Source organism: Toxoplasma gondii, chromosome Ia (genome assembly GCF_000006565.2).
Source record: "Toxoplasma gondii ME49 chromosome Ia, whole genome shotgun sequence".
Taxonomy (NCBI): Eukaryota; Apicomplexa; class Conoidasida; order Eucoccidiorida; family Sarcocystidae; genus Toxoplasma; species Toxoplasma gondii.
In genome coordinates this window covers 1,470,289-1,494,519 of record NC_031467.1, presented here as the reverse complement: position 1 = coordinate 1,494,519, position 24,231 = coordinate 1,470,289, and the positions used below count along the sequence as shown (strand labels likewise).

The 24,231-nt window shown below is 52.7% G+C and overlaps 3 protein-coding genes across 3 annotated transcripts; 2 read left to right on the top strand and 1 right to left on the bottom strand.

Annotated features, from left to right (window-relative positions):
* Window positions 1-117: 117 nt before the first annotated feature.
* On the bottom strand, window positions 118-4,750 carry TGME49_295910 (ATP-dependent Clp protease adaptor protein ClpS protein). The gene is made up of 4 exons (XM_002371479.2): window positions 3,485-4,750; window positions 2,124-2,264; window positions 1,717-1,862; window positions 118-952 (listed from the first exon to the last, which is right to left on the bottom strand). The coding sequence occupies exons 1-4, from the start codon at window positions 4,189-4,191 to the stop codon at window positions 777-779; spliced, it is 1,170 nt and encodes a 389-aa protein (XP_002371520.1). The 5' UTR covers window positions 4,192-4,750; the 3' UTR covers window positions 118-776.
* Window positions 4,751-7,131: 2,381 nt separating this feature from the next.
* On the top strand, window positions 7,132-12,203 carry TGME49_295920 (hypothetical protein; the record flags this gene model as incomplete). Its single annotated transcript, XM_018782287.1, has 7 exons — window positions 7,132-8,185; window positions 9,325-9,505; window positions 9,668-9,763; window positions 9,981-10,407; window positions 10,671-10,926; window positions 11,363-11,655; window positions 12,090-12,203. 7 exons carry the CDS (start codon window positions 7,132-7,134, stop codon window positions 12,201-12,203), a joined length of 2,421 nt encoding a protein of 806 aa, XP_018638540.1.
* Window positions 12,204-13,057: 854 nt separating this feature from the next.
* Window positions 13,058-24,213, top strand: TGME49_295935 (KRUF family protein). Its single transcript, XM_018782288.1, has 6 exons — window positions 13,058-19,061; window positions 19,374-19,850; window positions 20,179-20,577; window positions 20,923-21,450; window positions 21,853-22,209; window positions 22,575-24,213. The coding sequence occupies exons 1-6, from the start codon at window positions 18,665-18,667 to the stop codon at window positions 23,486-23,488; spliced, it is 3,072 nt and encodes a 1,023-aa protein (XP_018638541.1). The 5' UTR covers window positions 13,058-18,664; the 3' UTR covers window positions 23,489-24,213.
* The last annotated feature ends 18 nt before the right edge of the window (window positions 24,214-24,231 follow it).

Sequence of the window (24,231 nt, the reverse complement as noted above, 5' to 3'; positions counted from 1 at the left end):
GAAACCGGCCCTGAATCGCGACGACGCATCTTTCGGTCCCTGTGAAGAAGCGTGCGCTCCTCGTTCCCCGGCGTCCGTGGCTGCAGCCGACTCTGTTTCCTCGTGGCTTGTGAGTGTTCTTCTCTGTTATTTCTCGTGAGACAGCACGCAGTCCGCACTGTCGAGTTTAGGTGTTCGCTCGGTTTTGATGAGAGCGTACGAATGCGTCGGTCACAGGCCACGAACCCCCATGGGACATCGCCGTAGAGAAATGTACTTGTCGCGACACACTGTAACAGTTTGACAACGAAGGCGGATGCTGTACTAAAAGGAATACAAGAAACGTTAGGTTAAACAAGCTGTTTTACATGGAAATCAAAAACTGCATGCATGTGCATCAAAAACCGTTCATCCAGTTGAGAGGAAACTTAGTACAGATCGTAGAGCATCCAAAAGCGCATGCCTGTTGCACGAGAACACCGGCAGCGAGCCACGAGGAACCTGGAAAACGCAGCAAAGACAGAAAGAGGCCTTGTGTCCCGCGCTCTGCAGAAAATGTGAAAATGACGCTTGCACTCTTTGGTCAGAAGATGTTCGAAGCTGAGCGCGGCAGGCCTAAGTTGCCTCGAGAATCAACCGATAACTGGGGACGCCGTCACCTGGCGAGGAAAGAGCTCAGAGCGGGTCTTTTGTAAGGAACACGGACGACTCAAGAATCGGGAGACGAAGCAGACTCTCTGTGTCTCGGAGTCTGTCGCTTGTGTTTCGGTGGCGTTTTGGCTATTTATCTGACTTCCTCAGACATGATCACCACTGTCACCGTTGTCTTTTCCGTCGGGTATATCCTCATTTTCACCTCGATCATCATCACCATCTTCAGTTCCTCCTATTCCTTCGCCTTCGTCCCGGTCTTCCTGTTTGTCTTTCCTCTTGCTGGGGACCAGCGAGATGGTTAGTCCGTTTGCTTTCAGCTCTGCGAAAAGAGACGGCAGAGGGAAAACAGTGGAAAACGGAGGAGTCGAAATCAGACTTCGGTTGGCAACCGACTCCAGAGGCACCCTGTCCGCGGAAAGCAAAGATGATCGGAGGCAATTCCCAGAGGTGTGGTTTTTGTAAGAGCCTCGCCAACGAAAGTGCAGCTGACAGGAGGCTCTCACACCATAAGGTCCACTGTTAGAGTTTTCACCTTAAATGTAGGAATGTGTGTTGTCCGGATTCATGTGTAGACGGTCCACATAGGCACGCGCTTCGCATGCATGTCTGAGCTATACTACAACATCGTCTACAGCTTGCAAATGGCTACCGCAGCCATTGGATCACCATCAACTACCTTGTTTCGGCTGCATATCGACTGAGTTATTGTAGCACATATATTGCCCTCACATACGAAAGTTGTTCCCAAACAACCGGATCGTGGTGGCTGGCCAGAAACAGGCTACGAGAAGAGCCTCCGGAAATGCGATACGTCTTCAGGGGCAGAAAGCAAGAAGGACCCGGTCCCCGCCCCAACGGCGAATGCACGGAAATGGGATACTCACAGCAAGACTTCTGTTCCGCGAAGTAGGCAACGACACGAAACACACGCACTCTCTGCCCGAGTTCAGTGCGGGCAAAAGACAGGGACGTAGTCCTCCCCCTGCATTCGCCATGAATGCAGGAAGCCGAGAGCAGCAGAAACACAGCGTTCTTCTCGCCAACCACGTGAAAGCTTCACGAAGGCCAACAGGCCCCTCTTACTCCGATAGATTTCTGTCGCTTTTTCTCTCCACGTTCGGAGAACGAGGGCGAGACCTGTTTTGTGTGCTTGGACGGTTATGGAGTGCGCCTTTGCCTTAGTGAGAGACGGCACCGCATCGACGAGCAAATCTGTAACATGAGGGATGCTGGAGGCAGCAGACGCAGAACAGAAGGAAACAAGAGAGATCATCGCAGAGAACCGGGGCTGCGCTGGGACGCAAACACAGGACGCACGGGGCAGCAGACGCAGAAGAAAAGTCTCATAGTGTCGTGGAGAGAAGACAAACGAGGCACTCCAACAAGGGAGAGCAGGCGCCCATGCCGCGCCGCACGCTGCAGATGGAAAACGGCACGGGGTTGGGGGGAAAAGAAGCAACAGCCGAGGACACTCAGAGTCACTTCCTCACGCGTGAATCTCATCGTTATGCAGGACCACCTGCCACGCTTTCAGGCGCGCTCTTCGCTCCGCCTGCTTCTTTTGGTCGTCCTCTACTTCTTGTTCTTCTTCCTTATTTTCTTGTGTTGTAGTCGTCTCTTCGTGGACCTCTCTGTAGCAATGCAAAGACAACAGACATGCAGGTCACGACGCCTTGAACTGAGACGAGGCACAGTGAGGGAACACTCGCACACACCAGTCGTCTCCTTTCCTTCATTCCCTTTAGCATTTGCACGTTCTTTGTTTCCCCGTCTCACCGTTTCTACGTTCTTCGCTTCCTGCCCCTGACGAAACGCGGGGTGCGGACAGAGCAGTTTCAGACACGAGCTTTCAATCGAAAAAAAGGTAACGCTGACGGAAATTGCGGAGACACAAAGCAGATTCAAGCACAATCCCTGCTGGTATCACACCCGTGTGGCAAGTGGCTCGTCGTATCTCCGTTTGTGAGACTCCCTTCTCTCTTCTTCTGTCGCGGCCGCAGGTGTCTGACAACTTTTTCCTGAAGAAGCGGGTCCACCGCAACCCAGCCTTCCCTTCGCCGCCACGTTGCCACGTTTCTCTCTTTCATTCTGGCCATCGTTCTCACGTCTTCTGCCTCTGAATCCCTCTTTCCACGGTGCCCTCAGTTTTCTCCTTGACGTATGCCTCTCGCATCTACTCGCCGGTCTGTCTGTACTCCACCTGCCTGTCGTCCGGTCGCAGCAGTTCCGACCACCCAGCTCGCGCCCGGAGAGACAGACGAAATGGAACTCCCCCACAGAGGTGCCCGTGAAACGCGCGGTCGCTGCCACTTCTCGTTCAGATACAACCCCCCACAACCACACGCGTTTCACTCCCCACAGCAAGCACCAGAGTGAAACCTCAGACATCGACGCGCCTTTGCACACCAGACAGAACGGAAAGAGTTTTTTTTCCGGATGTCAGGGAGGGCAGTATCTTTGCCGAGCGGATGCGCGGTCAGTCCCCGCCGATCGGTGGAAGACCGGAAGAAAATGATAGAAGGAAGAAGCCGGAGGAAGGGAAGAGGCCGACACAGAAAAGAGAAGGGGGAAGGGGAGGCTGCGGAAACGACGAGCACGGAAAATGGAAGGACAGCCCCAACGGTGACATTCAGACGGGCACTACAGAAGCCGCGCACACACACCGATGGTAAGGAAAAATTCTTGCTTTGCTGTATCGCATCGTCATCAGAACGTTCACCCTTCCTCGTGCATCCTGCAACGTTGCTTCGACGGTGTGTGGCCTGTCGAAACAACGGAGCAACTCTGTTCCGCGAAAGCCGAAGAAAGCAGGTCTGCAAGCCTCGTTTGTGGAGCTACATCGTTTCCTTACTCTTTCTCGACGCGTTCCATGGCAGCGCCGTCGTCTCCAGAATCCGGCAGGTGCCGATCGCCAGATGCAAACAACTGCGGCAGGTGTTCTCCTCCTCTCCCTGCGTGCGTTCCGTGTCGTCCAAGGACTTGTGCACCCGAGGGGAGAAAAACAGACTCCACGACAGAAATCCCTCTTGGTTCCAGCGGAACACCGGACCAGGCTACCTGAGAGAGAGGTGCGAGATACGGGATTCTTCCGTCTGCACGAGCTCCGATAGGGGTCGTGCCGATGAGCGGGAACCACAAGGCAGCGGCGGAAAACCCGCATCTCTGGAAAGGAGGTTGGCCCTCGGGAAGGCGACGCCCCAGCGAGAGAACAGGCGGCAAGACCGCAGAGCGGCATGCGCGACTTGGAGCAGATGCATCTTCTCTGGCTCTACCGCGGACAGGGGGGATAAAAGAAAAGGAAAGAGGGCTAGCTCTTCTCGTAGAAGTCGGGAACACAAAGGCCTGCCTGCATTTCCGCTTGTAACTAGAGACCACCCTGGAGGCGCATGCTACAGGCGCAAAGCAGCGAAGAGTGAAATTTCGAGAGTGAGTGAAATGCGAAGTTTTCGGGCCTGTGATCCCGTCACATGAGTCAGGAGGCTGCAAGCAAAGCGCGACCAGTGGTGAAGAGAGGAAGAACAACGAGAGAAGAAAGACAGAGAAGCTTCTCAGCCCCATGGTCTTTCACTCGTGGGACGACTCCCAGACGCCGTGCGATATTGAGGCCAGTCATCACGCGCAGGATCAGGAAAGTCACGACAGCCAAAAGGGGGGGGCAAACTGACCACGGCAAGGAATGGAACGCGAGGCATAATCCGTGAACCGCCGGACGCACAGACGTGCAGAACAAACACAGAGAATTTACTGCATCCTTATTGATGCGTACAAGGCATCCACTGGCATGATAGCACCGTCATTCCTCCTGAAAAACGTGACAAGAAAAGAGCATTCACCCCCTATCCAGGGAGTGGTGTCGGCTAGGCAAGGGGGACTTCAGTCGACGGAGTTCCCTGCACATCGGGGGGGTACAGGATTGCTTGCACTTGTCACTCTGCTTATACCCGTCAGCCAAAATGGAACACAGACAAAGAAACAAGCCGATCAGATTTCTCCAAAGTCAATCTGCGTTCCTGTACGGATGCGTTCCTGTACGGATGCGTTCCTCGCATCGTTCCACTGGCGACAGGCTGTCACAGAGGAGGCAGACACAACGCGGACGTGGCGTCTTTATATTTTTGAAGCGATTCTACAAACGAGAGGCAGCAGCAATGCCCGAACAATTCGGTGGGAAATTTAGCGCGTGTTCCAAGCATAAAAAAGCGTCTCGCATGCGAAGCAACTTCGCGCTTCTTTTTTTACCGACAGCGAACGTCCGAACACACCGGTTACGCACGCCGCCCGTAGCTCCCCATAAAGGGAGGGCGGCAAAGAGGCAAGTGGCCAACACGTTTGAAGTGAAAACAAGACCCGGCACGTTCATGGGTTCAGATGCACCTCGGTGACTTGGTACAGCATACAAAAGCCCCACCCGGCATTTTTAAAAAGAGACGTACTACCAAAATCGAATGTGTCTCCCTCTGTCTTGTGCCATAGACGCTCACCGTTTTGCTCCACTCCCTTATATTATCTAACTCGAATCGCTAGGCATCGCGTGTCGTTTTGTCTCGCTAGCTTCTTCTTTGACATCATAAGGTGGGGGCTCCGAGCACCTCCCGTCACGGCATCGCAGCGGTTGTCACAGAACGCATCAATCTTTCGCCTTTTACTAAAGATTGCCGTGTGACATCCGCATCAAATGCGAATCAAGAATTTTTGACGGCGTCTCGACGCCAACAGTTCCTATTCTGGACTCCATATTTCAAATGTCTGAGGTCGATTAAGCAGCGCCTCTACATTTTGGGTTTCATATTACCTTTTATTCCTGTTAGAAACACAGACCTGGAGCAGATATCCAACATTTACGATTCACTTTCACACCACTTTCGAATATAAGTTTTAAGCATAGCTAAATATCTTTCCATTGGCAGGCCTTGTAACCACGCTACTACCCCTTTCTCCATAACGTGGACTCGTCCCTTAAATACTACAAAGCCATCTTCGGCGTCTCGACAGTTGCTTAGCTTCAAACAGTCTACTACCTTGCAATCGCCCTCTTTTGGACCTCTGCCGAGAAGTTTACAACTCAGCTGACCAGCTCCTCCGTCGCCAGAGAAGCGTCTGTCAGGAACGTCAGCCATAATTGAGACTCTCCCTTTACGAGATGCCACGTACAAATCATAATCAACCGGTAAAATGTTGGCAATTACCCCGATTGAGGGCCTTATCGTGAGGATGATTGTCGTTAGCCCCGGGGGGCCCCAGAAATTGCCGCCGACCCTTTCGGGTCGGCGAACGGGAATTGGAGTAGTTTTCAACTAGCAATCATCGCGCATCCGCTAGGCGTCACTTGCAGCGACATTGCCCCTACCGCAAGGATGGTATTTTTTCTTCCACTGAGCCCCCACGTGAGCAGGTTGTCTCTGGAGCATAAGCGTGAAAAGCATATGTCGTTATGTCTCCCTGCCATTGCGATGCGCCATTTACAGATGATGTCCTCGAGTGGACTCCAGAAGTATTAGCGTAATTTTTGCGGGTTTTCTTTCCCGGCGTTTGGTATGGTGTTGCTGAATTGCTGTGTCTTTCTCAGGGGTGGGAACGCAGGGATCATCTTTGGTGTGTGTAGCAACCCTACTATTGTGGAGCTCTGTAGTTACCCTGTAGATGAAGCGTAGTGTGTGCAACAACGAGCATGAGCACCAAGCAGCTATCCTGGCCAACCTTACCATCGGTGGATACGGTCTTCAATGATCTGGCTGCGCGTTAAATTGATTCTTTTCCGTTACCGCCCTAAAAGAAGTTGACAACATAGCTTCTATCGCTCCCGGCGTTCCTTGAGCGGAAACTGTAGTCTAGACCTACGACGCACATGGGGTGCCTCTCCGGTTAAGCGTTGAAACAGACACTGTCTTTCCGCCTTCCTCTAATATCTTCGTGCTTAGAAAACATCCTTTTAACGAGACATAGCGAGGCAAGCCTCGCGCCCAACGCCCCGTTGTTAGTGCGGCTGCGAACGGCGATGTGCCTTTAGCTCCATTTCCCCGGTCGTTTTTAGACAGTTCGTCTACCATTTCGACGCGTTGAAGTGGAGAAGAAGAAGCGCTCTGTGTTCATTAATTTTTGTGACCTGCCTGCGGCGGTTTTCGGACGTATTCGTCCCGCCTTCAAAAACTCATCACACGTTTTAGTGCAGTGCCGACCACCACAGACTCGCAGTTTATAAGGTTTTCCATCGGGGTCTCGCGGTTGTCTAGTTCGCATGTATTAAAGTGGACGTAGGTGCGTATACTGTTTTATCTCCCCGTGTTGAGCCATGACAGCCTTCCGCAATGCCCCTCTCGCCGCTGTGTTGTCATCTTCGCCCCATTAAGTTAACACAGCCAGTATCCCGTATCACGGCTACGTTTTCCAAGGGTTTTCTTCCCCCTGTGCTGCCAGACGGACCCGAAGAGTGTCAGTCACACCGAATGACCTTGCCTTTCGACACGTTAGCCCTAAATCCTGTTCTGTCATTTTTTAAAAATGCCCGTTCCAATCAAGTTCGAGTGGTCAGAAACGTCGGATACGGTAGCATTCGCTCTCTGTATTCCTGTGTTGTCCAGCTTCCACACGCCTGATGTCCGTAGAATCATTTCACCACTCTACATACGCATTAGCTCGCCGCCATACTTTTTCGAAGTTGACTTGTTTGACGAAATCGATGATGAAACTGTAGATGCATCGTTATCAGGTGCCCACCTCGTTCTTCGGCTCAGAAAAAAGAAAAGTGGAATTTGGAAAGCGTTTTGTGCCACCGATAATCCTGAAGTTACCAAAGAGAGTTTGTTGGCAAGAAGGGAAGCTTCAATCAAGATCTATGAACGGAAACAACAGGAGCGACGACAGAAGCTCAAAGAGCGGAAGTACGACAAACGAAAATCAGCGCAGGAAGAGCAGTGGCGTTTGGACAGTGGAGCCCGTCAGTGGCTTGAATCGCAGGCAGAGAGTGAGAAACTTCGGGCACTCCACACACTATACAATGTACCTGAAAATCCGGAAGATCAGGCATATTCTTGCAAGGAAATAACAAAAGACAGTCACCCTCCGGTCGCTTCCGTGTCGTTGCTACATGCACGAAGCATCAATGAAAGGAGGACTGCTGGAAAATTATTTCAAGTCAAAGGTGGTGTTGCCCATCGATCTCAGGAACGTCCGGTGGGAGTTCAGGTTGTGCAGAACAGGAAGCATGAAAATCCTGTTCCAAAGACGCCGTTCATTTTAGACGTTGAGAGTCGTCCAGACGCGGCACTTGAGGAACATGACCTGTCAGACCGCAGCAGTAGGGAAGAGTGTAGCACGCCAGGCGAATGTCGCCTGGATGATTCTGCACCAGGGAAGAAGAGAATTACACTGACTTTCACGACACGGAGGAGAAAACGTCTTCCTGCAAGGGGCAACAAAGTGCCACCCCTCCCCAAAAGTGGGCAACACATCTCCGCCATACAACCTCCGATGGATGGTCGCGCCCTCCGCGAGGAAAACTCCGAGTGGCTGAAGCAGAAGGGAGATAGTATGCTGAAAAATGGAGATCTCCGAAGTGCGATCGAAGCCTACAGCACATCTATAAATCTCGCAGGTAGCGCGCGGTGCTTCTGCAATCGCGGTTACTGTCACCTCCTCCTAGGCCAGGTTGACAAGGTGCGTATGAAAACACACTCAATACTCGAGAATCTTCATCAGACGTCGGCGCATCCGTCTGTGCTGATACTGCTGGCTAATACACACCGACTTGCAAGCATATATGTAGTTATGTCGTCACCACTGACAGTTTGAAATGAACTTTCGTGGCTCGTTATACGGTCACCAAGATTAATCTGAAAGTGTTAGCAATCCTGCATAAAGACAAGCTTTTGGGACGTCTTTCTGTTCGAAGGAAAAATTTCGAACGGCAAAGGAGACAAATGAGAAATGCCGCTCTCTGGTCTCGTTATCTCGTGCGGTGCGAATGGTGAATGCTGCTGTGCAGCCACAAGCAACAAAAGATTGTCAAACTGCGGTGAACGATGAAGGAACAGGCTGTTTCTTAATTCAGTTACACTCCGGCGACTGCACTGGGGAAGGATGACTTTTTATGGCGAGTAAATACAACGAGTTGGACTACAGGTCTACATCTTCTAGGTTTTCGTTTAGCGGATTGAAGTTCTACTGTGTTAGCAGAGCATAGTTAAGATCATGCCTATTGTAGAAATAGAACAAACCGAACACCCGCTAGATCCGGTACATGAAGACGAAAGTGAGCTGTCGCTCAACGTTTCAAATATAGCGTTCACCGCCCCCGCCTAAAAACGCAGTTGGTAAAGCATATATCGAGGAGACAACATCCGAGTTTTCATAAATTCGTCAAAGTAGACTGGCTCACCTTTGATGGAAAGGCGGACACCTTAGTCCTATTAATTTCTTGTGCCGAGAAGCCAACTGGCCTACAACAAACACCCATGGCGCTGCTCTTCATTTCCATGTGGCGCCTGTTTTTCATCCTGATCAGTGCATTGACGACTGCAAGCATGGCCTCAGATTCCTGGCCGGCACTGAGCGAATGCCTGGAAAAAATACCAGTCCCTTTCTCAGACAACAAAATGCTCGACTGCGTGCCCTCCTTTGTAACAGAGCTGCTGTCTGCTTCCTTTCAAAAGGATTGTTCAATCAGTAAGCTGCCTGCTCATCTATGTACTTCAGGGGAAGGGACACACTCTCCTTTACAAACAAGCAACGTCGTGTGCAGTGTACTATGCCCCCATGAAAAAAGCCTGAAGGTTCACTGGCCCTTGCCCGCGCTCCTCGCAGGCGGGGGGGGAGAGGGAAGGGGCAGCGTCCTTTGGTATCTCGTGGAAGGTCTACGGTTGTCATTTATTGCAAGGTCAGACTGTTAACTAGTAATGCACGAGAACGGGTGCTAGCAGGTGAAAACTCGACCCGAGAAGCATCTAAATATTATGCACTTGTTTCACTGAAATCAACCGATGGTGACTGAGAAAGAAGAAACAGGTACCTCCGTTGTCCGAGTATGTGTTTCTCGCAGGGCGGAAACAATTCTCGAAGACGCTCTAAAGGATACATCAGAGCTTCCTGTGGTCCACGCGAAGAGCCTGCAGACTGATCTATATCACATCAAACAGTAAGCAACTAGGTGAACGATTTTCACTCTTTCTATGCATGGATCCTACTTGTCATCTATGGTTTAACTGCAACGCCCGGGACTATAGCCGGTGGATCCTCGAGCCTGCGTGCACGGCAAAAACTCTGTTCCACCAGCGGGTGCAGCGTGCATCTTTTTTGTCAGGCCAAGCGCCTGCTGGATATATGTGCCTTTATGCCTGTCGATATCGTGTTAGGCTTTACCCGATTCTCTTGAGAAAGAGACAAGCTGACAGTTATATGCGGAACGCGGTCCATCGCAACAGACGCGTGACAGCGTCCAATTATCAGTCGGGCCATCCTTCGGAACTCCGTGGTAGTCACCATCTGGAGGAGACAGTCCGATTGTACACAGATCTGCTACATGAAACAAGACAAGATCCGGCGTTCGGCCTGTTGCAGGCATTGTATTTTGTCAACAGAGCACTTGCGTGTCTACAAGCAGGACATGTCCGTGCATGCGTTGTAGATTGCGACGCAGCCTCTGAGAACTTAAATGCAGCCAGCCTAACACCTACCTGTTGGACCAGAAAGGATGAACAGCAAAGAAAATCTTCTGTTTCTGTTCAACAAGGACGGGCAGCTGAGGCCAGCTCATCGTTCGAAGCGTTTGCCTTCGTACCTGTAAGCAAACAGTCGAGGTCAAACGCCTTAGCCTCCATACTTTCCGTTTAGAGATTTCTTGAAAGAAATGTAAGCTGAAGGCGGACTCGGTTAACGATGTTGACGCACAACACACAATGCGGCAGTAGACAGCGCAGAAACTCGTTTGCCCCCAAGTTCAGCATATTTCTCATCCTGAGAAGATTTATTCAGCGCTGTAGTCTAGGTCAGAGAAACAATTCGAAGGGCGTTGGTTTTTCTTTGATGTGGTGTTACCCGCTCAGAAGAGCGAACACACAGTGAAATCTCTCTGGACGAAGGCGCGACTCCGAAAAGCTGCGGCTCTGGAACACTCTGGTCTTATGGAAGATGCACTCGAGCAGTTGACGAGTGTGATGGAAACAAACGCCTCTGACGCTGAAGCAACACAAAACGCGACGAGGGTTACCAAGAAGTTACTCGTTTCCCGTCACGGGAGGGAAAAGGTCTCAACAGCAGTCGAAGTTAAATCTCCAACCAACAGCAACAATACCTCGATTGGTATAGTTTACAACAGTTCACTTCCAAGCGATGTGGGATGTGGTCTGTGCTATTTGGTCATGAAGAGCACAACAGAACTTGGATCCGGTGAACAAAGACCTTGAAGTTCTGAACCAGCAGTCCAACTCGTAGTATGTACTCCCCGAGGGGAAGCGTACAGCCCTGGGAGCTGGAGACCACGGTTGTAGTCGCTGTAATACGTTGCTGGTCCCGGATCCGTAGCTTTCTTGCCATACAGAATAGAATCCAGCTACCCTCAGTACTGCTGTATTTGAAATGTGACTCCATCACGTACTCGGAAAATCCAAGCAGCGTTAAAAGGCGAATCACTGTCCACTCATGAGGCTGGTGTCATCCTAGTGCAACGCCAGTCTTAACCAGCTGTATCACTTTGACAAGCCTCCTGAACATACATGCTCTATCCTCTTTTCTACAGGAGCCGAATCGGGTAGAAGACTCGTCGATGCTTCGGAGTCTTCTGAAATCGAAACGTTGGAACTCCTGTTCGCCGCAGCGGGCGCTCGTATGAAAAGACAGGAATATCGTGCCGCTTTACAACTTTACCACAACGCATTCACACTTGAGCAAGGCTGCCCCGAGGCTAGCGAACCAAAGTCATTGCAAAGCTGCGTCATGATGCAGGTCCACCGCATTCGTGCTCTTGCAAATGCCAGTCTTTGCCTTCTCAAATTAAATCTAAGCGAGCACGTGGTGAACGTTGCGACTTTGGTAAGTCTACAGATCGGGAAAAATTACTTCCATCCATGTGACGCCAGTATCACTCTACGCAAGGTCATTCAGTTAAACTGCTGTCCCGGTAGATACGAAAAAACGTTCGGTACAGGTGGGAAGTCATGACTAGCGAATCTCTATATCTGTAATGCCTAAAACCTCACCTCGTTTAAAAATCAACGCAGCTCCTGGTCGTGCTCGAGTTTTGTTGAAGACTGTACCAATATTTCTGAGGTATCTGCCATCAGCGGGCGTTCCCTTTATCTTTTGTTGGTACCTCCTCTCCATCTTGGTAGATAATTCGTCTACAGTGGTAGAACTCTCATCACAGATCAGGCACCTCGAACACGTTGACCAAGAAGTACTGCGAACCCCTGTGCCTCTGGGGACCTGCATTTCAGTTAAACTTCTTTTGGAATGTGCTATTGCAGGCGCTCAAAGAGATCCAGAAGCTGAAAAAACTGGGCGCTTTTGAGAGACGAAACGTGATTCCCGACGAAGTCTTGAAGATCGAGCTTGCATGCATATCGAGACGGTACGGGTAAAGCAATAAAAACATCTGTTAGGAAATGTGTCATGCTGGTTTGTTGGTCAAACTGGAAATCCTGGTTGCGTAATTTCACCTTCTCTTGTCCAAACCGACTCCTGTCTTTCGCCCGAACAGGCATGTCCTGCTGTGAGCATCGCAAACGATAGTTGATGTTGACCTACTTCGCCGCCAACGACCAGTCTATCATTTTTTGTTTCTGCATGTTCTCTCACTCACACGCGTGACTTTCTCTCTCTGTTGGCATACGCAGAGGCCTGGCCCTACGTTCTGTCCGGGCGCGGGAGCAATCGTCAGCGGATTGTCAGACAATTGAAAAGCTGCTCGAAGAGGCTATCAAACAAACCTAACGTACACTTTATACGGAATATGTTTCATCGGTGTGCAACACTTTAAAAGCAGTCCTCAGTGTATGGATGTGCCAGAGGGCTCGGCTGTACTGCGACACCGAGGAGCCGTTGTCGCTGGGTAACAGTGTTGCTCTGAAACTTTGAGAGTATGCAGCATCCTCGTGAGCCAATTTAACATGTACTAACTGAATTCTTACTGAGCCCGATTTCCCAGAACCGAAGAGGTTGCAGTTTGGTTGTGCGTGGGAATGTTGTCACTGAAACACGTGAGTGCTGCGTTAAGATGCAGCCTTTCGGAATTCCCAAAAGCACTACATACCATTACAGCACCCCTGAAACAGCACATGTAAAACTGTCTTCTACTTGTTATGACAAGGGCATTGAGTGACCTGAAAAAAATCTCCTTCTACCATCGGGGATCTGTGTTTCTAAAAGCTACCAAAGACCATTCAGAGGTTGTAAATTTTTCTATGGTATGAACAGCTCGAGGCCGACTTTTCGTCGCGTAGGTTTTTTATGAGGTCCATCCGGGTGACGTCCAACGCTGGGATGTCACCGTTGGCCCGCGTTGCACCTGGTCTCCCACTGTAGACGGAACCGCATGCTAGGTGATGTGGAGATGCCATATTCAATAACAGGGGTTGTTGGAGGTTCCCCCTTCACACTCTCGCAGCATTTCCGTCTCAGATTCCGTTCGTTTGCTCCGTTCGCTAAACCGTAACCCCTAAACCGTAACCCCTAAACCGTAACCTTTAGACCCCACGGCTTGTGTGGGTTGCGTCGCAGCTCAACTAACCGCTACATCGAGCGAACAGTACAATCCTTTGGAAAAAAGAAAACATTGGTGTGTCTCTTCTGGAAAACAGACAGACAACATCTGCAGCGGCTCGCTCTCAATGGAACATATGTGAACGGAGACGACGGGCAAAAAACGAGGCAATCCGATTTGATGATACGTTGACCAACAAACAGCTGCAACTACATAAGAACATTGAAGGGTACTAAACTGTAAAATCTAAGGAGGTCACTCGTCAAAAAGCGATGAACTGAACCGAGATATTAAGGATACCCACGAACACCAGCCTGTGACGCTGCTAAAATGTTCACCTATGAAAAAGAGCTAGAGAAGACAAGTACAGCAGGAGTCTTGATACGAAGCTCCCAGGAGCCTGACACGCATAGATTGGAATATGATGGTAATCTGGCTGGTACAATTGTCGATGGAATTTCAGTCGGGGAGTTCGCTGAACCTCCCCTGAGACTCCAGTCTCACACGCTACAGCCTGTAGGAGCTGGAGCTTGTACAGAATTCTTTCCTCTCCTCAACACTTCGCTCTGACACAGAGCGTATGCGTGTGACGGTGTCACAGAATCTCAGCGTTCTTCCGAGCGAATGGGTGACTTTCCGACCAGTTCAAGATCATAACCATCAGTAATTCAAAATACAATTATCTTAGTGCTTGATACGGTTCATCAGCTGTGGTGCGTGTTAACGCCACAGGCGTGAAGTATCAGGACTTCTCAGCTCCATAGAGAAGCGCCTTCATCGGCGGGGGGGGGGGCAGGCAACCAGTGACTACGCTAGCAATTTCGGGGAACCTTAAGACCTTTGTGAACCCCGAAGCGGTTCTGCAGGTCTGCGTTTGTGTGTTGCAAACGTCAGATCGCCACAGACGTCAGCGCCTGGAGAGGTTCACGAGGCGTTCGCATACCTTGTCATCGTCAACCACGAAGAAAAATACGACTCCAGTTTACGAGATAGAGACAACCGAATTCTTCATGACTGCTGGACACCACCAACCAACTGCAGTGCTTACAAGACAGCTACACGTGTTTGGTTTCATTATCGTACGACCGTTCGATTACTGCAAAACGATTATGTTCTAGGGGTAAAATACAAGTTACGGATATCCCAATAGGAACACCAGAGTTGCCGGCGAGGTGGTACCATAGCGCAGATCATCTTGTTGCCCAGAGGCATGGTAATCGCATGGCCCGTGGGAGCGATCCGTCGCCAGTCCCCTCAGAACGGCAACAGTCAGCATAGAGCGCTCGGGAATTCTATTGATCCACAGCTGCAGTTCACCAACCCAAGGCACGTGAAGTGGAAACACCACATGATTCCGAATCAGGTGGTGAGTCTCCACCAACGCCAGGAACACGTTTCAACCTACCATTATGTATGACTCTGCCCAACACACACCTTGTCCAGTACCAGGGCGGTACGGAATGCGGTTCGAGTCGTCTTGGAGTCGAGCGGCCAGCACTAGAGTCGTGATCATTACGGAGCGACGAAACGTAACCCGAGCTGCAGCGCCGCCGCCTTCTGTCCACATCGAATCAACTGTTAGTGCCTGTGCTTCAGTCCGCTTAGCGTAGAGGGAACGGCACCTGAGTAAGTTGTTTCGAGCACGATGTCCCAAAATAGGTGTTTTGGCTGAACTGTGTCGACTTCGTTTCGTGGTGAGCCATCAGTGTTGTGGTTCTGTTAGCGGCGCAGTCCAGCCGGCCGACGTCGTCCAAAAACAAAGGGTAACGAAAAAACACGTACCCCAGACCACTGTCGATCACCATGGTGAAAGCTCCTCAAGCGGCGTAGAAGCTACGCTGTCGTCTAGGTCGCTTTCGCTAACTCCTCTGGCGCAGTTGCCGCTGCAAGAGGCCCGTGGAGTCGCGTCTACCCGATGCCATAAGCCTTCCGCAAGTCTACAGGCCCAGAGGAAACGCACTCGCCAATCACGGCAAAGGGGAGCGTCTTCGCCAACAGCAGTTAAACGCGCGCCACAGGCTTCAGGCGCACAGGTACCGGCACGTCCAGAACCAGTTCGCTCCAGCACTCTCCACCGCAGCCCAGCCCCCTCCGAAACGAAAGGTACCTCTGGTGGGATCGAGGCACCCCCCTCCAAAAAAGCACGGCTCCTTCCTTATTTATCAGCTCAATCCGCTGCATCCCTGCCATCGCCCCCGACTCTTGTCTCTCCGCTTGGGCCCCAGTCGTCGACGTCAACGGAGGGCCCGGGACCACCTCATTTCTCAGCGCTGTCTCAGGGTCCGGGTACACCGCTGGAGGTTTCTCAACTGACCGCCCCTCCTCCCCTGGCACACCCCGCAACGTCTGCTCCTATATCTGAGCTGACTCGATCTCTGTCGCTGCCGCTCAAGAAGCGGCCCATCCGCGAAGCTCCATCTGCGCTGCACACGTCGCCCACCAGCCCGCCTCGGAGCGTTTAGGAGCTCGGTCTCGTCGCCATCCGATCTCTTGCGACATCGAGCACTGAGACTTCACTCCGTCATGAATCGCTACCTTCCACGACGCCGTCGGACCCAGGTCAGGCATCAGCCTCTGTTGGGGGTCTCCATACGCACCCTCGCTCTCATCGATGATACCCCTTCCACTTTTCTCAGCAGGACCACCCTTAGCGACATGGGTAGTGAGATGTAAGCGAAAATACGGTTTCGTCTGATCCGGTTTCCGGCTTGACAGAAGAGATGTGTGTATCGACGACTCAGGATGCACACCTCATTCGTGGAACTTCCCGCCTCGGTCCAGCGTTAACGGAAAACCAGTCCACAAAACTACCTGGACGCGCGCAGACTCGACCGGCGACGATGCTTCACAACCCCACACTAGTAACAAGCGGGAATGTAGTGTCACACCTGTTACATCAAGAGAACTGACTACCCCAGAAAAAGCTTATAAAGAATCCTGTCTCAGAGATGATTACTCCCAGTACGATGGTACTGATCAGACTAGCGTCTGAGTAGTAGTTTTCGGGAAGCAAATTTGACGCAAGAGCACCGTTTTGAGTTGGCTTTTTTGGGGAGATCATGGACCTCTGTTTCAAGGCACCACACATGTGCACGTATCTGCGGGTTACAAGCTCTAGCAACGGACGACCAGGGACCAGATGCTAATAGAATCCAGGTTTCGAAAGCAACTGGCGTTTATTCCTGTGGGCCACACAGCCGTAGTGGAAGGGAGGTTCTGTCGCTGTCCACCTACGTGAGAGTTGGAGTGAGTTCTGAGTATGAACTAGACCAGTGATTCGAGGCAAGACCGGACGTCCACGGTCCCAGCGGGGACAGCCACTTGTGGACTATGCACTGTAGGACGAGAATCTAGTCAATCTCATTTCGCTACTCATCCATGTGCATGGGATGCAAGCACGTAGGTCCCGGCAGAGCAGCACTGAAAAAGAGTGTGGAATTCCGACCGTCTCGCCGATCGCACCGACGCCCCAAACCGATCACAAACATGCACGACACTGTATGTATGGTAACGCACGGACCACGGCTGACGCCACTTGACTGACCCGGTATTCATAAATGCTTATCAGAGCAGCTGGCTGCTTGTCTACAGCGAACAAATTTCAAAAAGAGGCATCTGCGTGAAATCGGCACCGAGTCCGCCAAACGCGGTGCCTTGTGCAATGCTCGTCGCACCTCGTCCTGTGGGCTGATGCGCCTGTATTTCCCCCTCAGCGACCACCCTTGTCGCTAAAGCGCTGGAGTGGTTGGTGTGGACTTGGTAAGTCGACGGGCTTCAGCCACGCTGGTCCAATGTGGCACCTTGTTCGGGGAGCATCTCCAGCAGTGACGCTGAGGAGCACCAGGCCATCTCGACAATCGTGCGAATGTCAACACATCACGCGCCCAGTTGCCAGCGGCTCACTGTTCATGCCGGGAGGGAGTGAAGTGAGGCTGATAGAGCGGTGCAGTCAACAGAGGCAGCACACACGTACGAGACATCCATATCTCGCAAGCTACGTACCCATGTGCTTCACCCCACCCCGATATGATACAGATGTTCGGGATGCCAGTATGTACAACGGAATATGCGCGGTCAACAACAGAGTCATTGCTGCCGGTAAGCAGGCACCTGTGTGTGTTGCCGATGAGGTGCCGTATTGGATACCCCAAAACAGCTCGAGCGATGGGCCATTCGTGCCGCAGCACGCGCACAAAGGATGAACACCTGCGCTGTGACTGCACGTCTGCATGCGTCTCGGAGACTCTGCTCTGCAACCAATGTGTGCAACTTCCTCGCTCAGGAGTCGGGCGAGTACTTCCGGCTATCACGACGCCTGTTCCCACTAATCCTGTCTGGGAAATGCGTTCCTCACAACCACTTCCTCGTCGACACAGACCCACATCTCCACCCTCTTTCTATGTTACAGATGCGACAACTGGCTTGTAGGGTACCGGCTTGTAATTGAGGATGCCCTCACGGCAGCGGCCATAAAATTCCTGTCTTTGCTACCTGTCGCCGTCAAGGAGTAGTAATCAAACACGTTGGATCTCGACTGATAGAACCCTCCTGCGTCCTCACGCTTCGACGATGCGACAGGGCATTACCTGCCATCTTAAGCTCTTCCCGTCGGAACATCGCCTGAAGTCAATATCGTCGGCAGCCAACTGATGTGTCTCCTCTGCGTACGTACGTGCCTATTAAAGCGCCACGGGATGAGTGCCCATCCGAAATCGGGTGTCCATGAGTGTCACCACCACCGAAAATACTTGCTTTCCTTTCCTTGTCGGAGCACTTATAAACGGGTAAGTCGAACCCAAACATCTCCCGTTCACTGTATTTCCACTGTCGCCTGTAGAAATAAGCCGCCCTATCGGAGACAGCGTCACCTCGGTGTCAGCTTCCTGCCACCGGCTGGTCACCCGTCCTACCCACTGGTCAGCCGCACCACCGGCTGGCTGTTCAACAGCATCTCGCGCTCGAATATTTTTCGGAGTCGCCACCCGGTTGCTCTCATCTGCATGCGACAAAGGCGCTTCAAGAAGCCTTGCCATACCTTATGTCCTCAGCATCGTTGCCATCCAGACATCGCCAACGTTGGCGGCACCAGCGGCTCACATGACCCATATCGGGTAGCTGCCCACCAGGTGGCATGTCATTACGAGGCTCGCGGGGCGGCAAATACACGTTCGAATGCAGAAAGTCTTCCCCATTTCTCTGTCATTTCGCCAGATAGCCGTGCTTTTGTTAGTCCGTCTCCCCCACACCGCCTAAACACCGGTATCATGCGCCTGCGTCGCCGCCTTGCCGGACATTCAGTTCAGGTCTCACAGGGTTCGGCAGGTGCTTTGAAATCACCAAATGGTGACATGGCATGCGCTTGTAAGCATAGCCGTCGCAGCAATCAGCTGCTCGGTGGAGGAAAACATTTGGAACCACTCCAACCTCTGCCGGATCCGCGTAGCTCTGGATATCTTCCGCAACCTGTGGGCACCTTCCTCAACACTCCTCTTTCATGGCGAACTGTGTATCAGGGCATTTGCTGCTCGTGCTCCAGGACATGATGATTCGGCCAAGAAGGACCTCACCGGTCAACCGCTCCCCGTTAGTGAGGCAGAACTAGAGGCGGCACAAGCATTGCTTGCGCTCAGCGCGCGTTCGGCAATTGACACCTCTGGAACTCAAGAAGAGCCTGCGGCGTCGGCAGCAGCAGCTCCTCCAGGCGGACGCGGAGCCACACCTGGAGCGGCTGATCCCAGTGAGCTGTGAATGTCTTATTCCAAACAGGCAGTTGAATGAGTCATGGCACTGAGTATTGTCGGACTTGGCGTAGGCGTTTTTCACACCACTTGATGGCGTTATCACGGCTCAAGCGGCAGCTGAGTCCGCGATGCGGATCCCCCATTCGAGCATAAAGGCACCGCATCGCAAGTGAAGTACACCAGCCCAAAGATAGCAGACCTCTCCGCGGACAGCTGATAACCGCATAGCACTGGACACTTGTTGGTTGCATCGCACACGTGAACCCCGCATTGACTTCGTTGACACGTTTTTCTCTGGTTTTTACCAGGCACGCAATCAAGTCAACCTGTAGCCAGACGCAAACCGGTGAAGGACTCCGGAGTCAAAAGCTCTGCGCCAGGAGGACTAGGCCTTGCCCGTACGGTTTCATTGGAGGGCCGTGGAGAGGTGACGTTTGGGCAGCTTGCGATTGAGAAGCTGAGGAGGGATGCGAAGACGCTTCAAGAGGAATGGGGTTGTAAGGATGTGTACGTCAAAATGGCTGTTGGGCGTCGCGTCTTGAAGAGATGTGCTGCCGTTACACGGTCACAGATAACGCGCATGGCTATTGAAGCTAGACACAAGTATGAGATACGCTCGCCTGCGCAACTTAGACAGGCCGCAGAACTGGAGGCGCTGGCGAACAGAGTAGCAGCGATGCTGGAGGCAGCTGGGGTGGACGTCTCAGGCTCTGGGGGAAGCAGCGCGTCGCGATCCGAAGCGAGTGAGCGAGCTTCCAGAAAAGATGGAGATGGACTGACACCAGGTAATCTCCCAATCACATCCTTGATCAGACGACCACAGCGTGCCGGTCCTGGCACAGTTGTATAGCAGTGACACCATAACGGTGGAGTTTCTTGTCACCGCTGTCAAAGAAAGAAATCGAGTGGTTTTACAGATTTTTCCACGTAGAGGCCCATCCCATGACCGAAGCAGCGACATCTGTTCCTGCTCCCTAGGGTGTTCGTTGAGCAGCTGAGTCCCACAGATGATCAGCCATCGTTTAGTAGCAATGGAAGCGTATCTGTGTAGGCGCTTGAAGAATTCATTTGCGTGACAAGAGTATCGACTCTGGTGTGTCGTGCCGTCCGCAGCTGCTGCGTCCGATACCTCGACTCATGGGAGTAGCAACGGCACCTATCTGCAGGTGGGCCTCAGCAAGCTAAAAAAGGAAGCTGCTGAGTTAAGGGAAAAACTGAGTGACAAAACGTCCTTCATTGTGCAACAAGCGGCTGTTCGTCTGGCGCAGTCCACAAACGTCGACCCCACAGATCGTCGAATAGACCAATGGTTAACCCAAGCAAGAGCACGCTATTATAACAGTAGTCCGCTTTGGCAACAAAAAGCGGAGAAACTTGAGGCTCTGGCAGCTGAATGGGAGAGACAGATTGCTACAGGCGCCGTGACACCCCTTCGTCCCGTCGAAGGCACCCCCTCCCGCAAGAAAGCAATTAAACAAGCCGCAGGGCCAGACCCTACGGCGGGGCGTCCAGGTGCGTCTGGTTTTCTCTTGAGAAGGTTTCCGTCTGTGGGGGGGGGGGGGAGGGAACGAGGCCGCCCGATGCCAGCGCCTTGAAAATGGCTATCTATCTTTGCGAAAGTGTCACAGGACCCCCACTAACACGGATGATTCGATAATCCGGGGAACCAGTGGTTCGCTACGTTATGTGTATCGGGTATGCTGAACGCGGTATCGAATGGGCCGCATGAGAGATGAAGAAAATCGGTAGCGCAGGTTCTTGTGTCAGCGGAGCTTATTCGCTGAAAGAGGTATGCATTCATTACATCAGCACTTCTTAAATAGTTATCGGGCACGGCATGGTGGTTTGTGACTTCAGTGGCGCGTGGTCGTGGCCGCCGGAAACGGGAACCAAGAGACGAAGGGGCGGCCAGTGCCGTGCCACCTGAGCTATTGGAGAGCAGTGTGCCTCAAGTCGAAGCGCAGATGAGCTCACTCCGTGGTACATTCTTCGGCAGCAATATTGATGTGCCAGGGCATGAGGCAACCACCTATGTGCAACTTGCCATCGACAAGATGAGGCAAGAGGCTGACGCTTGGGAGAAGAAGTATCGCAGCGCCGCTGCGTTCGTACAGGACAACCTTGCGTGCCGCATGCTCCAAGAGAATAATAGAAATCCGCCTCCAGATACAACAAGGCGATGGATGACGTTAGCGGCACGCAGGTTCTCGTATCGCGGATGTGTCAGCCTCCAGGAGGCCGCGGATTTGAGACGCGCTGCCGACAATCTAGAGAAGGAGGCGGCAGCGGCAGGAGTGTTGATACGGACATCCCAGGAGCCAACTGCTCCGCCTTCGGAATCTGCTGGTCCTTCGCAAGCCGCACAAGCAGAAGGAATGGCAGGCGGTGAGTTCCCCGAATTTTTCTAGCCATCGCATCATTTCACGGGATAGAGTGTATGACCTGGGATGGCAGGTGCCCTCCTTCAGAGTTGCCGACTTTACGGCATCACAGCTCCATTCTGTCTGGCATGGTCTCACGACGTCGCGATCATTCAGAGACCAAGAGCTTGTTTATGCCCAGTTTTACATAGTCCTTAGTGGCGTCGTCGAACACAATTTAGCCTTGTTATCACACAGTATATCAGCTGTATTGTGTTGGTTCGCCACAGCAGTAACAGCACACCTCAGGTCTATCCAAAAGCCCACTCGTGTGGGCGCCAGGCCTTGCAACTAACAGGCATATTTCTGTGGGACCCAGGGCCAGCGGCTGCTGAAGTCGATGTCTGTGTGTTCGTGACGTTGTCAGGACCACGCATACGGATACCTGGGGAAGGCGACGCCACGTTCGCACACATCGCCATTGCCAGCTTACGGAGAAGGGCAGAGAAGATACGAGCGCTATGGGGCTGTGGAAAAAAGATGTACGTAGCGATCCAGGTGGCACATCGTGTAGTGCGTACCGGACAACCTTCGCCGTCCGAAAGCACGCTGAGGGTGTGGAAAACTGAAGCAGGAAACCGGTATGAGCGACGGAGTTCCGAAAAGCGGAAGCTGGCCGAGCAACTAGAAGCTCAGGCGTTGGCTCTGGAACAGGAACTTCACAGCCTCCTCTCGTCAGCACGCGCCCATGAGGCAAGCCCACCGCCGGTTTCCGAAGAGACTGGTGAGTCTACGCCGCCGCTCTCGGCACGTTTCAAATTAGCCGTGTATGAGTGTGCCACGGACCATGTAGCTTTCGGGTCTGCCATCGCACGTCCACATGGTGTGGGACTATCGCTGTGGTGGCGGGCCTCGACGACTTCGGGTCAGATCTGTGACGGCAACGGGGCGACGAACCGCTTCCCGCATTGCCAGGACAGGACAGCAGCACCGTGTCGTTGATTTCTGGCCATTCATGCTCGCATAAACGTGCCAGTTCGCTGAGGCTGTAAATTAACTGCCTATGTCAAGATCGCACAAGTTAGTTGTACCGGCTGACAATAGTGGACCGTGTGACGTCTTGATTCCTTTTGGCTGTGGTTCTGTTAGCGGAACAGTCCAGCCCGGGTGTGTCGGGCAAAAGAAAAGAGAAACGGAAACACCTGGCCCCGAGCAGCTCCGAGCAACCTGGTGAAGGTTCCTCGAGCGGCGGAGGACTCCGGGTGCCTAGGTCACTTTGGCTAACACCTGTCGCCGCATTCCGCCTGGACGCGCCTAGCAGCGGCGACGGCGGTGAGGTCGCATCCAGTCGACGTCTTGAGCCTTCCACGACTCAAAAGGCCCAGAAAAAGCGTGACTGCCGATCACAACAAGTGACTGCGTCTTCTTCAACAACAGTCAAACGCGCGCCACAGGCTTCAGGCGAACAGGTACCAGCACGTCGAGAACCAGTTCGCTCCAGCACTCTCCACCGCAGCCCAGCCCCCTCCGAAACGAAAGGTACCTCTGGCGGGATCGAGGCACCCCCCTCCAAAAAAGCACGGCTCCTTCCTTATTTATCAGCTCAATCCGCTGCATCCCTGCCATCGCCCCCGACTCTTGTCTCTCCGCTTGGGCCCCAGTCGCCGACGGCAGCGGAGGGCCGAGGGCCGCCTCAAGACCCGACGCTGTCTCAGGGCTCGGCCTCCCCTCAGGAGGTTTCTCGATTGACCGCCCCTCCTCCCCTGGCACACCCCGCAACGTCTGCTGCTATGCGTGAGCTGACTCGATATCTGTCGCTGCCGCTCAAGAAGCGGCCCATCCGTGAAGCTCCATCTGCGCTGCACACGTCGCCCACTAGCCCGCCTCGGAGCGAGCAGGGGCTCGGTCTCGTCTCCATCCGACCTCTTGCGACGTCGGGCACTGAGGCTCCACTGCGGCATGAGTCGCTACCCTACACGACGCCGTCAGAGCCAGGCTCGACATCAGCGACTGCTTCTGGTGGTGGTCGTCTTTTACAACCTCGCCCTCCAGAACGCCGGTGATGTCTCGTGTCGTGCATCACAACAGGGCCATCCTTATTGGGGGGGAGGGTGCCGGGTTGTGGCGATTTTATGGTTGTATTTTCTGGTTTCCAGTTCGACACAGGAGATGTGTGTGCCTACAATGCTGCGCCTGCAGAAATCCTTACGCGGTTAGTCTTGTCTCTATCCAGTTTTATCCGGCATCGGTGCATGAGACTGCCTGGAAGCACAACCTCGACAGACGGCTAGGTTCGACACCCCCACACAACTAACAAACAGAAGGTAGCGGCCGCCGTGCCACGTGACAGTGGGTGGCGAAATACACATTTTACACACACGCATGTCCTCGTGGTGTGACGTTTAGAGGGTGAAGTTCCGATATTTATGTATGTCTGTCTGGCCGTTATATGCGAGCATGTGTGATATATGAGCATCCTTCTGAGTTTGATCCCTTTGTGCAGTGTCAGGTGCCTCTGTGTTGCAAGCCAACACGCTCATCTACTTATCACCCGGGCGTGGCCAGCCCTAAAAGCTGGCGACGGGGAACCAGGTGTTATTGGAATCTGGTCTTCGACGCGTGCCGCGTTTAGTAGTGTGTCACGGAGTCGGAATGAGAGGGAGGCTCCGTCAGTGGAAATATTTGTGAGATTCGAACTGGTTTCTGGAGCTGAGGTATACCCGTTACTGGACCAGAGACTGCACCTCAGTGGTCCCCACGACGAGAGCTTTTACCATTTGGGTTTGGCACACTGAAGGAAGGAGCT

What these genes read in the sequence shown, in the direction of transcription:
- TGME49_295910 (XM_002371479.2), bottom strand. Translation starts at nt 4,191, where the DNA reads ATGGGGCTGAGAAGCTTCTCTGTCTTTCTTCTCTCGTTGTTCTTCCTC. An exon ending in ATGGAACGCGTCGAGAAAGA is followed by an intron (nt 2,265 to 3,484) that starts GTAAGGAAACGA and finishes GCATTGCTACAG; the next exon opens with AGAGGTCCACGAAGAGACGA. An exon ending in CATAACGATGAGATTCACGC is followed by an intron (nt 1,863 to 2,123) that starts GTGAGGAAGTGA and finishes TGCTGCCTCCAG; the next exon opens with CATCCCTCATGTTACAGATT.
- TGME49_295935 (XM_018782288.1), top strand. Translation starts at nt 18,665, where the DNA reads ATGGTGACATGGCATGCGCTTGTAAGCATAGCCGTCGCAGCAATCAGC. An exon ending in TGGAGATGGACTGACACCAG is followed by an intron (nt 19,851 to 20,178) that starts GTAATCTCCCAA and finishes TGCCGTCCGCAG; the next exon opens with CTGCTGCGTCCGATACCTCG. An exon ending in AGCAGAAGGAATGGCAGGCG is followed by an intron (nt 21,451 to 21,852) that starts GTGAGTTCCCCG and finishes TGACGTTGTCAG; the next exon opens with GACCACGCATACGGATACCT.